The sequence below is a fragment of the Tupaia chinensis genome, unplaced genomic scaffold (genome assembly GCF_000334495.1).
Source record: "Tupaia chinensis unplaced genomic scaffold, TupChi_1.0 Scaffold147340_1, whole genome shotgun sequence".
Taxonomy (NCBI): Eukaryota; Metazoa; Chordata; class Mammalia; order Scandentia; family Tupaiidae; genus Tupaia; species Tupaia belangeri.
The window spans coordinates 256,168-270,720 of record NW_006207191.1 but is presented as its reverse complement, the minus strand read 5'-3'; the positions used below and the strand labels follow the sequence as shown (position 1 = coordinate 270,720).

The window sequence follows — 14,553 nt, the reverse complement described above, 5'->3', positions numbered from 1 at the left end:
AAGAATATTTTTATGAAGTTTGTAAGACTATCTAGTCTAGAGATTAGCGGAAGAGGGAGAGTGAAGGAGTAGAGTTTGAGGAAGGACATTAAAGAGAAAAATAGAGAGGGAAGGCATTTATGGGACAAAGAAATGGGTTATTATCTGTTGAGTATTATCTGTTATAGTATTGTCAACTGGACCTGTGCAAAATGTACGCATGCTGGAATTTTCACTTTGCAAGCTAACTAACGTGATTGAATGTATAAAAGAAATTGAAATAATAATAATAATGAAAAAAAACACACAAAGATTAGCTAGAGATCAGTCCTATAGCACAGTGGTTAAGTGCTGTGTAGAGGGAGCAGGATTCCATATGGCCAACCAGTTCAAATCCTGAAGGGATGGAGATAAAAGGATTGTAGCATGGCCATGCCCCATTAGAAGATAGCTTTCTCTCTCTCTCTCTCTCTCTCTCTCTCACACTCACACACACACACACACACACGCACTCTCTGGCTTAAGGGAAAAAAAAGGTTGAGCGGCAGATGATGTGAGGTTAAGATAGCTAGATCCCACATGGCCAACTCTGTAGTTCAAATCCTGGACTGGGCTGCTTAAGAATTATGCCAGGGACATATGCATGAGTGCATAAGATCCCAAGAGGAGAATGGAAGATAAGGAATTGTGGTGTGGCCATACCCCCTAGGGGTGCAAGTGCACACACCCTATAGCAACAACCATAAAAAGATCATCTATTAATAAATCATCTAAATTTTAAAATATGTTCTCATTTTTCAGATGACATGAATTCATTTATTCAAAAATTCATTAAAGCCTTCTACTTACCATCTATATATTAGTCATGGTTTTATATACTAGAAATAGAAAACAGAATAAACAAAGTCCCTATCCTCCTGAAGTTTAAACACAAGAAGAGATAAGTAACCATGCTGCCAGATGCTAGGCTAGGTATTTTACGTACATTTTCACCTGAGTATCATAATCCTGTGAGGTAGATAGTGTTTATTTTGTATATGTGGGAATTACGATTTAGAGAATTGTCCAGGATAAGGGGAAGTGTGTGTGGCTCTCTCCCCCAACTCACAAAAGGAAAGCTAATTACAGCAGAGTTGATACTCAAACCCAAGGCAGAGGGGAGGATTCCAGGGTCCTTCTACCTGCAGAAAATTAAAATGTAACAATATTCTGCCCAAGAAAACAGCCTAAAATTTACACAAAATTGTGACCTTTTATCAGACAATTTTAATTACAGGTAGTCTGAGGTTACTTGTTCTTTCTTAAATTTTATAAGTTGAAGGAGCAATTCCTAAAAGTTGACCTAAAGACTACAGTTCAATTTTATTAAACATGCTTTGGAATAGACACACTAAACCATTGGCAGATTTTATATTGTATTCAAAGCTGTGGAGAAAGAATGGTAGGCAAAGGCATACAAATCAGCACACTGTGTGACCTCAAAAAAAAAAAAAAAAAAAAGAAAGAAAGAAAGAAAGAAAAAAGAAGACAAAGAAAGGCACCCTATTCCATAAACAAGTCCAGCTCTGGCTCCCAGAATGAGGCTTTAGCAGGTGAGCATGACTAATTCACAGGCCTTATTAGGACAGTGATTTCTAGATGAATCCTGCAGGTTTGAGAGACATGTTGAGAGAAGCAAGGCCTATCCGCACAGGCAGTTAGACATGCTGAGTCAATGTTGGCAGTGAAGGTAAAGACTGTAGGGGCAGATGACACCGACCTTCCACAGCACTAATAGCACTGTCTGATCCTTGAGAGCAGGAACCATTTTTGTTTTGCTCCCACTGTATTCCATCACCCAATATAGCATATGGGACATGGAGGATACTCAGTAAGTTTTCGCTAAATGAATAAATATATTGTACAAGTTATTTGTTCCCTCAGGCTTTGACTTTTTTAAATACTTATTTAACTTTATTTATTTATTTACTTATTTTTTTCAGTTTGACCAGAGAGTACAAGAGAGAGAGACAAAGTGAGAATGCAAGCCACCAGGTCTGGGACTGAAACCATGGTTGGTCATGTGGAAGTCCAGCGCCCTTAACCACCACACTACCTGCTGACCCCAGGCTTTGATGTTTTTATAAAGCAAAAGGGTTGGGCTAGATTAATGTATTGGCTTTCAGCTCTAGAGGCCTGTACTTCTTTAAATTAGAGTTTCTGAATACATCACATAGAGCATCAGTAAAATTCTTCGGGACATTCAGGTTTGAATATATGCCTAGTCACAAGGTTTCACAACATCTTGCTCACTGCAGTCCCACATGCGATAAACAAAACTGAAACTACTGAAACCATCACAGTCTCCTCTTCAAGGAGACATGGCTTGATATTTGCTAAGGTGGGGAGAAAAATTAGCTAGTGATTGAAGAAATCACATCTTCTCATTCAGCTAAAACAGAGGATAAGTTGATGCTTATAAAAATAACAATGGCAGCAGCAAAATTAAGTTTCTTTAGATGCTTAAAGAATCAGAAGAATCTGATAACTAGACCAAAATACACTTAGTTTCTATCAAGGTAGGATATTTATTTAAGTAGTATAAGATATACTTACCTTCCTCAATCATTGCCAATAGAAATTATTCCTAATTTTATTTTTTTTTCAAAAAGGAAATTATTTTTCAACCCCTTATCTTAAGTAACATCATCTCAAAGTATTGAAACAACTTGACTAAATCACAAAAACCACCAGCTCACAAAGTTAAGTTTTATGAAATATATTTACTGAAGATTGAAATATAAGAATCATACATTAAAGTATGGCCTGATCTATTTTTTTGGGGGGGGGGAAGAGAGGTTTTTGCTATAGGGCGTGTGTGCTCGCCAGAAAGACAGAGAGAGACAGAGAGATAGAAAGTGAGAAATCATCTCCAGGAGGGATGGTCACGCCGCAATCCCTTCTCCTCCATTCTCCTCTCAGGATCTTGGGCACGCACGCACATGCACCCGGCATGAGTTTAAGCCACTGGGTCCGGGACTCAAACTGTGGTCGACTACATGGGAGTCCAGCGATAGAGCCATTACACCAACTGCTGGTCCCAGGCCCTGATCTATTTTTTTAAAGAATTATTTATTTAGGGGCCAGCAGGTAGTGTAGTGGTTAAGAGCGCTGGACTCCCAAATGGCATTCCGCAGTTCGATTCCTGGACCTGGTAGTTTGCTTTCTCTCCCGCTCTCTTTCATCAAATTAAAAAAAAATATATATATACATATATATATTTTTTTTGGGGGGGGAGAGGTTTTTGCTATAGGGTGCATGTGCTTGCCAGAAAGAGAGAGAGAGACAGAGATAGAAAGTGAGAAATCACCCCCCCCCGGGGGGGATGGCCACGCCGCAATCCCTTTTCCTCCATTCTTCTCTCAGGATCTTGGGCATGCGTGCACACGTGCCCGGCGTGAGTTTAAGTGACCAGGTCCAGGACTTGAACCGCGGTCAGCTACATGGGAGTTCAGCAACATAGCCATTACGCTAACTGCTGGTTCCTAAAAATAAATATGTTTATTTAACTTTATTAATAATTCTTTTTAAAAAGAATTATTTTATTTAACTTTATTTATTGTTTTTACTATTGTTTAATTTGCTATAGGGCATGCCCGCTCACCAGAGAGAGGCAGAGAAAGAGAGGAAAAGTGAGAAAGCAAGCTGCCAGGTCCAGGACTTGAACCTCGGTCATCAATGTGGGAGTACAAAACCTTACCCACCATGTCACCTGCTGGCCCTCCAAACCCCGTCTGATCTATTAAAAAAAAAAATGAATGGCTGTCAAATCACTAACCGTTATGGAAGGAAAGTCTGACTTATAAATAGTTCAAACCACTTTTGTGGGTGCTTATTCTATACAGGAAACACTGGAAGAAATTACAGAGAGTCAGAAAACTCTAGAAATATGAAGTCCTCAAAACAGACATTTGTGACACTTATGACTTAACATAAAAAGTCAAAGAACAAAAAAAGAAAAAAGTCAAAGAGCAATTCAAACGTTTAAATAAAAACACATTACGAGACATGTGATAAGACACTTTATAATGTGACTGACAATAAAAAGGTAAGGAAAAACTAGATAGGTCACCATGGGCAGGTTCTAAGAAGAGAAAAAGTTAGGGACCAGCAGATGGCCAATGACATAATGGTTACGTCTCTGGGGTCCCACATGGAAGACTGCAGTTCGAATCCTGGATCTGCAGCTTGAAACTCATGCTGGGCGCAGGTGTGTACATGCCCAAAATACTGAAGAGAGAAGAGAGGAGAAGGGATTGCAGTGTGCCCCCTCCCCGGGGGGGTGATTTCTCACTTCCTATCTCTCTCTCTGTCTCTCCAGAAAGCTCATGAGCCCTATAGCAAAAATCTTTCTTTAAAAAAAAAAAAAAAAAAAAAAAGGGGCAACAAAAGAGAGAGTGAGAAAGCAAGCTGCCATGGGACCAGCAGTTAGCGTAATGGCTATGTCGCCGGACTCCTGTGTTGTTGACCATGGTTCGAGTCCTGGACCTGGTGGCTTAAACTCACGCTGGGTGCATGTGTGTGAGTGCCCAAGATCCCGAGGAGAGAATGGAAGAGAAGGGACTGTGGCATGGCCATGCCCTCTAGTAGTACATAGAAAGCTTTTAAAAGAACAAGGAATAATTATTGTTTTTATACATTTATAACTAGACCAATAATTCAAATTCACTTCAACAATTCTTTCAATAATAGTATTTCACAAGAACTTGGAACCCTTGGGATAGAATTTTATGAGAACTTGGAACCCAGATATTATTGCTAATAGGTAAGTAAATCGTACAGCCACTATGGAAAGCAGTTTGACAGTTCCTCAAAAGATAAACTTGGAATAACTAGGGCCAACAGGTGACATGGTGGTTAAGGCACTAGCTTCCCACATGGCTGACCACAGTTCAAGTCCCAGACCCAGGGGCTTGAAAAGCACACACAATATGTGTGCATGTGTGCCCCAAATTCCAAGAGAACATAGAAGAGACTGCGGCATGGTCATTTCCCCTGGGGGAGAGGGGTATGATTTCTCACTTTCCCTCTCTTTCTTCTATGAATGCATGGCAAAAACATAAAAAAAAAAAAAAAAAAGAAAAACTACTACTCCTAAGTATAATAAAATAATTAACACCAAGAACTCTAAAAGATACCTGTAACCATGTTCATTACAAGATTATTCACAGTAGCCAAGGTAGAAACAACCCAGTGCTCATTAAGGGAGCACTAGATAAATGGATAAATAAAATGTATACGTACAAGGAATTTTCAGCCATCAAAAAGAATAAAGTTCTCTGGGACCAGCAGTTAGCGTAATGGCTATGTCACTGGACTCGCACGTAGTCGACCGCGGTTCGCGTCCCGGACCCGGTGGCTTAAAACTCACGCCGGGCGCATGTGCGTGTGTGCCCAAGATCCCGAGAGGAGAATGGAGGAGAAGGGATTGCAGCATGACCATCCCCCCTGGAGGGTGATTTCTCACTTTCTGTCTCTATGTCTCTGTCTGGCAAGTGCATGCGCCCTATAGCGAAAACCTCTAAAAAAAAAACTCACACCGGGTGCGTGTGCGTGTGTGCCCAGGATCCTGAGAGGAGAATGGACGAGAAAGGATTGCGGCGTGGCCATCCCCTCTGGGGGGTGATTTCTCGCTTTCTGTCTTTCTGTCTCTCTCTGTCTGTTGGGCGAGCGCACGTGCCCTATAGCAAGAAAAAAAAAAAAAACCTCTCCAAAAAAAAAAAAAAGGAATAAAGTTCTGATACATGATAATAAATGGATGAACCTTAAGAACATAATGCTAAGCAAAATAAGTCAGAGAAAAAAGAACCAATACTGTGACTCCTGTTAAATGAAATATTGAGAATAGGCAAATTCACCAAGAGAGAAAGTAGATTAGAGGTTACCAATGGCTGAGTGGAGGGATAAAGTGGGATGGGAATTATTACTTAATGATTACTGAGTTTCTATCTGGGGTGATGTATAAGTTTTGGAAATAGTAATGGTTACAACACTGACAATAATACCTACCACTGAATTTACACTTAAAAATGGCAAAATTTTGTTACATGTCTTTTTTTACCACAATTTAGAAAACAAAAGAGCATTCCATGATCATGTATGTATGTGGAAAGAGAAAAAGAGGGAAGAACAGAGCATTGGGGAAAGACGACAGTGGGTGAACATAAATGAAGAATATTTAGGTTTTTGCCATATAGTCTTCTTTCACTTTCACTGTGGGTTTATTTCAAATTAAAAAGAACTAAAATTTCAAAAAATAAGAATTCTCCAGTGTCTTTTTTCCCCACTCGATATACTTACAAAAGGTAAATGAAGAAGGGAGAAAATAGAGCAAATTCAGTGTTTTGCATACCTTCCACATCATACCAATGTGCGCCATTCGTGATCCCATCTTTGAAAGTCTCGTCTTCATCTCCTGGACAGTGAGGCTCACCAGTTTTCATTATGGGGTGGTTTGATGCATAAGCTTTTGCCAAGTATTTAAAGACTTCATCATCTGAGGTTTTGCTATAGATTCCAGTGGCCTTGTGTTCTGGAGAATCATCAAAAGGATAACTTGCTACCACTGAGCCACCATGCAGATTTCCAGAAAGCACAAACCTTTGAAAACACAACCAGATCACATATCACTAAAAAAAGGGGGGGGGGGAAACGCAGTAAACAACATGCATTTAAAGATTCTACATCTTTTATAAATGAATTCAGATCTCTCTCAGAGACCTAAAGGACAACTGCCAGCTGTTTAAAAAAGACCAGCACTAACAACAAAAAAGAAAATGGAAAGAAAGTATTATCAATTTAAAATTTTAGTTAAACAGCTAACAGTTAATTCAAGTTAATCATAAATAACTTCGAAGACTTTTCTCTCCTTGGAAAAGTAGCTGAATATCATGGTATAAATGAATGCTTCAGGACACATTTTGAGAATTCCAGATTCATGTATTAAGATGAACTAAAAGAGTTTGCCAATATTCAACCAATTTTTGACTACAAAAAGACAATGTCTTGTGGTTTAACCTAATACTTATTCTTCATAATAGGTCAATTTTATAAAATATGTGGCTGGTATAAGTAAATACAAGAGGATTTCAAAAAGTTCATGTAAAATGAAATTGAAAGACAAAAAAATTAAAATATAAACTTTATTTCTCATCATAAATTCTACTCAGGTCAAGACACTCTTATAAGCAATGATACCAGCCAATTTACTCCATCTCCTAAGGAACTGAGGGTCCTGGGAATTTGACCATATCAGTGCAATCTTCTCTACATCGTTAACTGAAGAAAAATGGGTGCCCTTTAAAAATTTAAGATTAAGAAACAAAAAAAGAAAAAGGAGCCAAATCAGTACTATAAGGTGGATGACTCATGATTTCCCATTGACGCTCTCCCTAAACGGTCCCTGTTTGACGAAAGGCATGAGCAAGACCATCATCACGGTGGAGAAGGGCTTTTCCTGGGCATTTCCTGGGAATCTGTCTGCTAAACCTTCGCCTAACTCAAAATGCATTCATAATAAGCAGATGTTATTGTTATTTGGCCCTCCAGAAAGTCAATAAAATGCCTTTAGCATTCCCAAAAAACTGGTGCCATAACCTTTGCTCTAACTAAACCACTTCCACCTCTGGTAGTCATTGTTTTGATTGTGTTTTGTCTTCAGGATCATACTGGTAAAGTCATGTGTCATCTCTTGTTACAATTCTTGGAAGAAATGCTTCAGGATCTTAATCCTGCTTGTGTAAAAATTCTGTTGAAAGTTCTGCTTTTGCCTGCTATTCATCTGGATACAACAGTTTTGGCACCCACTAAGCAGAAAATCTGCTCAACTTTAATTTTTTGGTCAGAATTGTATAAGCAGGGCCTGAGTGGTGGCACAGCAGTTAACAACACCACTGGACCCACATAGGAAAGGTTCTAAGTTCACATCCTGGGGCCTCCCTAAGCATTCTAGGCACACATGCCCATGATCCAGGCTAGCAGAGAAAAGGACTAGACTATGGCATGAAGACACTGTTGGAAATGTCTGCCTCTCTCTCTCAATAGCAATAAATAAACTTAGGGGAAAAAATGACGTAAGCTTAATCAATTGAGCCATCTATGGTGTTGGCTATTGTTTCTGTTGTTATTTGTGGGTCCTCTCCAATTAGGGCTAGAACAAGATTAATTTTTCCTTGCAAATTGATGTGGATAATCTCCTGCTACGAACATCAACTTCAATGTTGTCTTAGCCCTTTTTAAAATGAGTTATCCATTTGGTTCTGGTGGTGGTGACCTCCCCACAAGAACATGCCTCTCGCAAAGGACCTCCTTCATCCCTCTCCAGAAGAAGAGAAGAGGAAACACAAGAAGTGCCTGGTGCAGAGCCCAGACTCCTTCTTCATGGATGTACGTGCCCAGGATGCTATACATTCACCACAGTCTTTAGCCAGGCACAGACGGTAGTTTTATGCATTGGCTGCTCCTCTGTCCTCTGCCAGCCTACAGGAGGAAAAGCGAGGCTTACAGAAGGATGTTCCTTCAGGAGGAAGCAGCACTAAAAGCACCCTGACTCAAGATGAGTGGGAAGCCATCCCAATAAACACATTTTGGATATAATTAATTAATTGAATGACTGATTTAATTTTTTTATTTTATATTTTGTTTCTTTTTTTTTTACATTTTTTAATACATTTAATCAATGATTGATTTAATGAGTTATTTATTTGTAAACTGCTGATTTCTCCAGGGCACAGTCTTTATAAACTTTTTGTGAAATAACTATGATTTCACCATTCTTCCACTCAAGCTTCACTGTAAATATGTGTGTTCTTGTGTCAATTTTAACAGAATTCATGTTGTTCTGACAGCAGTTCTTTTCAAACTGATGTCTTACCCTTCTCAGGCCCTCAAACTAAATCCTATTCAGACATGTTATAACAAACTAGTGTGAGTTTATTGTAGTGCAAAAAGATTTTGAAATCATGCATAGTTTTTTCATGATATATGTTGTCTTTGATCTTTTTGAAAACTCCTCATATTTGCTGAATACATGAGTTAGGTTAATAATTTTAATGCTTTTTATACTTACTATCCTAAGAAAATGTTAAGATAAGGAGTCTAACTTAAAGCACTTTAGGTTTGTCTTACTCTAGTTTCACAGTAAACTAAATTGACATTTTCAAGAAAAAAGACATAGTGAAAGGGTTCAGGAAAACAAAACAAAAATAAACAAACAAAAACAATCTGATACAGTGAGCTGCTTTCAGAGAAAAACAATAGAGCATATCAAAGACTAGTCTTCCACTGCATTCACTGCAAAAGCAGCAGCTCTCTCTTGCCCCCAAGGTTTCTGAATAGGCCATTTAAAAAATAAACTGACATACAGGCAAGGCTGCTCCTATCAAGTTGTTTTGTTTTGTTTTTAATATTTCTACTTTTAAGTGAAACAACTTACAATCTGGTTAAATTTACAGATATAGAAATACTAAAGAATTCCTTTAACAATGAAAGCTAAAGGCAAAAAACATGCTTAAGTCCTAACTGTGTGTCTTTCCCTTATGTAACAGTTCAAGTAATTACTATGAATAAAGATTAAATACTTTTCTCTTTGCACACTAAATTGGATTTTCTTGCTTCTGCGTTTCTCAGGTTAAAATTAAACGACCTATGGAAATTCTAAAAGGGGTGATATATAATATTTCTCTCTAGATGCTTCAAAGAAAATTAAGCCTATCATATGTCTAATATGAAAGGTTATTTTAAGCAAGAACAGTACAATCCCAAAGGAGATCAAACAATGAAAATTACTTGTAGCACAGAATCTGTTCATCAGAAGATAGAACTGAGCTAATAATGATAGTGATTAAACACTAGAATAGATATGAAAAGAAACTAGTTAAGGACTAATATAATTATAATTAGCACTCTTCCAGATACCAGAGCAAAATGCCATTTGGTGTAGTGGCAGTGGAACAGGTTTTGGAGCCAGGGAAATATGGATAAGAACATTCAGTCTCCCAGATCTGTTACTCACTATTAACGTGATTAGGAGAAGTTACCACCTCTGATTCACGGAACTCCAATTTCTCTGTCATCTATAAAGTCGGGATTAATGCTAACTCCTTCCCCAAGGCTGTTATGAAAATTAAATAAAATAACATGTTGGGACCAGATAGTATAATGGTTTTGTCACTGGACTCCCACGTAGTATACTGTGGTTTGAGTCCTGGACCTGACAGCTTAAAATTCACACCAGGTACATATGTGTGCGGCCCAAAATCTAGAGAATAGAGGGGAAGGGACTGTGGTATGGCCATCCTCCCAGGGAGCAATTTCTTGCTTTCTGTCTCTGTCTCTCCGGCAAGTGCATGCGCCCTATAGCAAAAATCCCTGTAAATAAATAAAGAGTAACATGTGACAAATCTAGCACAATGACTGCTTTATAGCTTCTGCTCAACCAAACACTTGTTTGAGGATATCTAGTGTCCTGTCTGCCTTACAAACTATCCTCTATTCCCAACTTGCATTGCCAGACCCTGGGTGACAGGATGATTCAGAAACAAAGTACATATTATAACTTTCTAACTCCTCCCTACTCACCTCTTCCTTATAGCTAAGGTATTATTACTTTCTGGTTTGTATTTCTAAACTAATGAACAGAGTCAGCTACATGGTGCAGCAGAATTGTGCTGCTCAAAAGAAGCTGGTGGTCCCACATGGTGACCACAGTTCAAATCCTGGGCCAGGTTGGTCTGGAACAGGCCAGGAATGCTCGAGAGCATGCCCAAGATCTGATGGGCTGGAGGACTGGAGGAAGATAACAGAGTGAGCAGACCCTGTAGAAGGTGCTCCCCATCCCCTCACATTCTTATGTGCATGTGTGCACTTACTAGAGAGAGCAAGAGAGAGAAAAGGGGAGAGACTGAGCATGGGAAAGCACCTTTATGGAGGATGGACATGCCGCAATCCCTTCTCCATTTCTCCCTTCTTTTGGGATTTTGGGCATGTTTCTCAAGTTGGCCATGTGGGATCCAGCTGTTTTAATCATCACACTGCTTGCTGGTCCTTTAAATAATTTCTATCTAAAGTATCAATGTTATAATAAGGATTGCAAGAAAAAGTGACACCTATTAATAGTGCTCCTAAGATTAGGGCTTTGAATCTTTATCAAACCAATTTTGTATATTTACTCCAATTTTACCTGGAAGGCATTTTATGGTTTCAAATCAATTCTCTCAAGTGTTTCTCATACCTGAGTTTAGTAAGTCACTCCTGGTATAAGATTTAAGTAAATGCAAAACAAGAAGCTATAACTATTCAAAAGTAAGTCTCTAAATTAACTCTATTATGCTCACTCTCCAGATAACCCTCTAGATAACATTTCAAAAATTAAGAAACCTTGATGTCTGGCTATCTAAATTTCAAAGATTCAGGAAATCGTACATACACACACACACACACACACACACACACACACACACACACAAGCCCTGCATCGGGTGCATGTATGTACATGCCCTAAATTCCAAGAGGAGAATGGAGAAGGGACTGTGGTACCTGGTAAATTTGCTTTCTCATTTTCCCTCTCTCTCTCTCTCTCTCTCTCTCTGTGTGTGTGTGTGTGTGTGTGTGTGTGTTTACCTCTCCCCAGGGAGTCCATGCACCCTATAACAGAAGAGTAAAAAAAAAAAAAAAAAAAAAAAAATATTTATTTGGAGGTTGGTTTTGCCATGCACCCAAAAAAAAAAAAGGAAAAAAAAAAAAAAAAAAAAAAAAAAATATTTATTTGGAGGTTGGCAGGTAGCATGGTGGTTTAAAGATGCCGAACTCCCACATGGCTGACTGTGGTTTGAGTCTCAGACCTAGCGACTTGCTTTCTCACTTTCTCTCTCTCTCTGGTCAAATTAAAACACATAATAACAATAAATAAAGTTTTAAAAATTCTTTAAAAAGTACTTACTTTAATGATGAAATTAAAATATTTTATACAAACTGAGTATCTTCAAAAAAGTTCACAGAAAATGATATTATGAAGAAACTATGCTTGAAATACATGTTGAAAAACATGTTAGATATGCTTAGAGTAGTCCATAGCCACAGAACAAAATGATGCTTTAATGTAACACCAACTGACACATGAGCTTTTAACATCCTCACAAACTCTTGTCATTGAACTAACCAGACCAGATCATAACTTATAATATTTAAATACTAGTAATATAAAAGCGTTACCCAGAGAGAGAATTTTGAGTACTAAATTTAGCATTTAAAGCTTTCAGCATAGCTTCAAAGTGACTTCTACCAAGAGAAAGCTCATTTTAATTTTTGGTCACAGCATAATACTGAAAAGAAAAATCGGTCACAGAATTTGTATCCCTTCAAGGGTCATGACTGGGCATTTTAAGTATTTAAGCAATGCCAAGAGTGGATTTGATATATCATCTCAGAAAAGCCCTGGCCAGTAAAGCTTCTCACGATAGTGTATGTCAAAGTCATATTTTTATGCAGATGTTCAGAGGTCATTTTCCAAAAAAATTATATGTTAGATTAATTACGTACAAGAGATCTAATAGAATAAAGCAAAAGATAGAAGAAAGAAAAATCTGAAAGTGGGGCCAAAGAACATGATTAACACAACTGTACCCACGTGGGAAGAGCCCTGGGTTTAGACCCTGGGACTTCCTTGAGCAAGCTGGGAGGGCAGGCAAGTGCAAGTGATCCAGGCCAGCTGAGACTCAGTCTGGATCATTGTGTGAAGACCCTGGTGAGGATGCCAGTTTCTATGGTTTTCTCTCAAGAGGAAATAAATACATAAATGTAGAAAAAAAAATCTAGAACTGTCTTAATGACTACAAATTCTCTGTATTCGCTATATATGACAAGTCTTATAAAAGAAATCATTCCAGGTCGCATAGAGAAACTTCGTTGTTCATTATTTACCTTTATCGTACCTATCACTCAGAAATCTGTCTCAAATCAAGATGGGAAAGATGAACTATTACTTCAAAAGCCTTATGAAAACATAAAAATGGGGGCTTGCTGACAAAGCCAATGCTTTGAAAAATAACAGGGTGCATGCTCACTTCCTCTCCTTTATTTCTCCTCTCCTTTTTGCTGAAATCCTATCCATCTCTCAAGACTGCTCAAGTTCTATCTCTTCTACAAGCATGGTCCATGTTCTTGCAGCCCGTGTATACTTTCCTGGTGGGAACAATTCCTGTAAAGTTTAACCGAGTACATAAACACACCACATATCATAAGATTCCCTTTCTATATACAAATTTCGTGAGGTCCTCATGCTTCCACTTTTTAATTTTTTTAAACCACTCACTGGGCCAGTCAGTCACATGGTGGTTAGGACAGGTGGATCCCCCATGGCCGAATAGGCATGTAGCTCAAAACGCAAGCTATGTGTGTGTGCATGCCCAAAATCCCAAAAGGAGAAATGAAGGAGAAGAAATTACACTGTGACCATCCCCAGAGCCGGGGATGCTTTCTCACTTTCCCTCTCTCTCTGTCTCTCTCCAGTAAGTCACATACCCTTTAGCAAATGTTTAAAAATAAATAAATCACACACCGTGCTTCATACCATGCAAGGTGTGTATTATGTGTGACAATTAGTCATTCTTCCCAGAATGTTAGATGTTAGAATCCCGCCAATGTTAGATGCACGAATAGCATCAGAAACTCTTCGGAGTCTAAATGAAGTTGCTCAAAGGTCTGCTCAAATTCGCCATCCAAGTCCATATACCCCTCAGCTGAGTCAGAGATTGAAAGAGAACCACCTTCTATCAAATAACCTGGGCTTGTCATTTACAGTTTCTGGGCTACCATCTCCCTGCTTAGCCAGTAAGAGCACTAACTAGGGATGGGAGTGCATAAGTCTCACTCTGACACCGCTTACTCCGTACCTTAACCAAATTAACCAACCTGATCCACAGTTTCCCAGTATGCAAAACAGAGACATGGATGGTTTCTATGCCCTCAAGGTGTGGCCGACATAAAGTGGAATAATGCAGTCATGGAAAGATTAAAACGGTGCCTACAGTATTAAGACAGTAATACCGACAGCATATCTGCGAAATGAGTAAACTGGCCTAGGTTACCCTTAAGGTCTTTTCCAACGCCCATAATCTAAGGTGAGAGTAGGGACCAAAATGCCAGAAAGGAGCTCTCCTCCAACCATCCCTTGCACAGGTGACAGCCTGTTTCACAGGTGACAGCAATGTTTCTGCGGCGATTAGCGGGACAGGAGGCTGAGCGGCCTGGGCCCTGTCCCTGTTACAGGGTGTCTTCCTCCACCCTTACTACTCCCACCCCTTCGGCCAGCAAGCAATGCTAGGGCACCTACTGGGTTTCAGGACCAGCCTCTGCCCTTGGAGGCTCACGTGGGTGGAGAAAGGCGGTGGGCGACACTCACTTGTTCCTGCGGATCCAGTCAATAAGGGCGCGCACTTCGGGCACCTCATCCAGGGCGGGGGGCTCGCCGGTACTGAACTGATCCGGGAAACTGCGGTTGAGGTCGCGGCCAAGGCTGTTGTCGCGGCCGCTGGCCCC

At 39.4% G+C, this 14,553-nt stretch overlaps 1 protein-coding gene across 1 annotated transcript in view; it reads right to left on the bottom strand.

Moving 5' to 3' along the window:
* CPD (carboxypeptidase D) overlaps positions 1-14,553 on the bottom strand; it is a gene marked incomplete at its 5' end in the record, with an annotated part of 96,967 nt that extends 82,414 nt beyond the window's left edge. Inside the window, 2 exon segments of the mRNA XM_006169621.3 lie at positions 6,371-6,618; positions 14,417-14,553. Coding sequence (XP_006169683.2) covers positions 6,371-6,618; positions 14,417-14,553 — 385 coding nt within the window.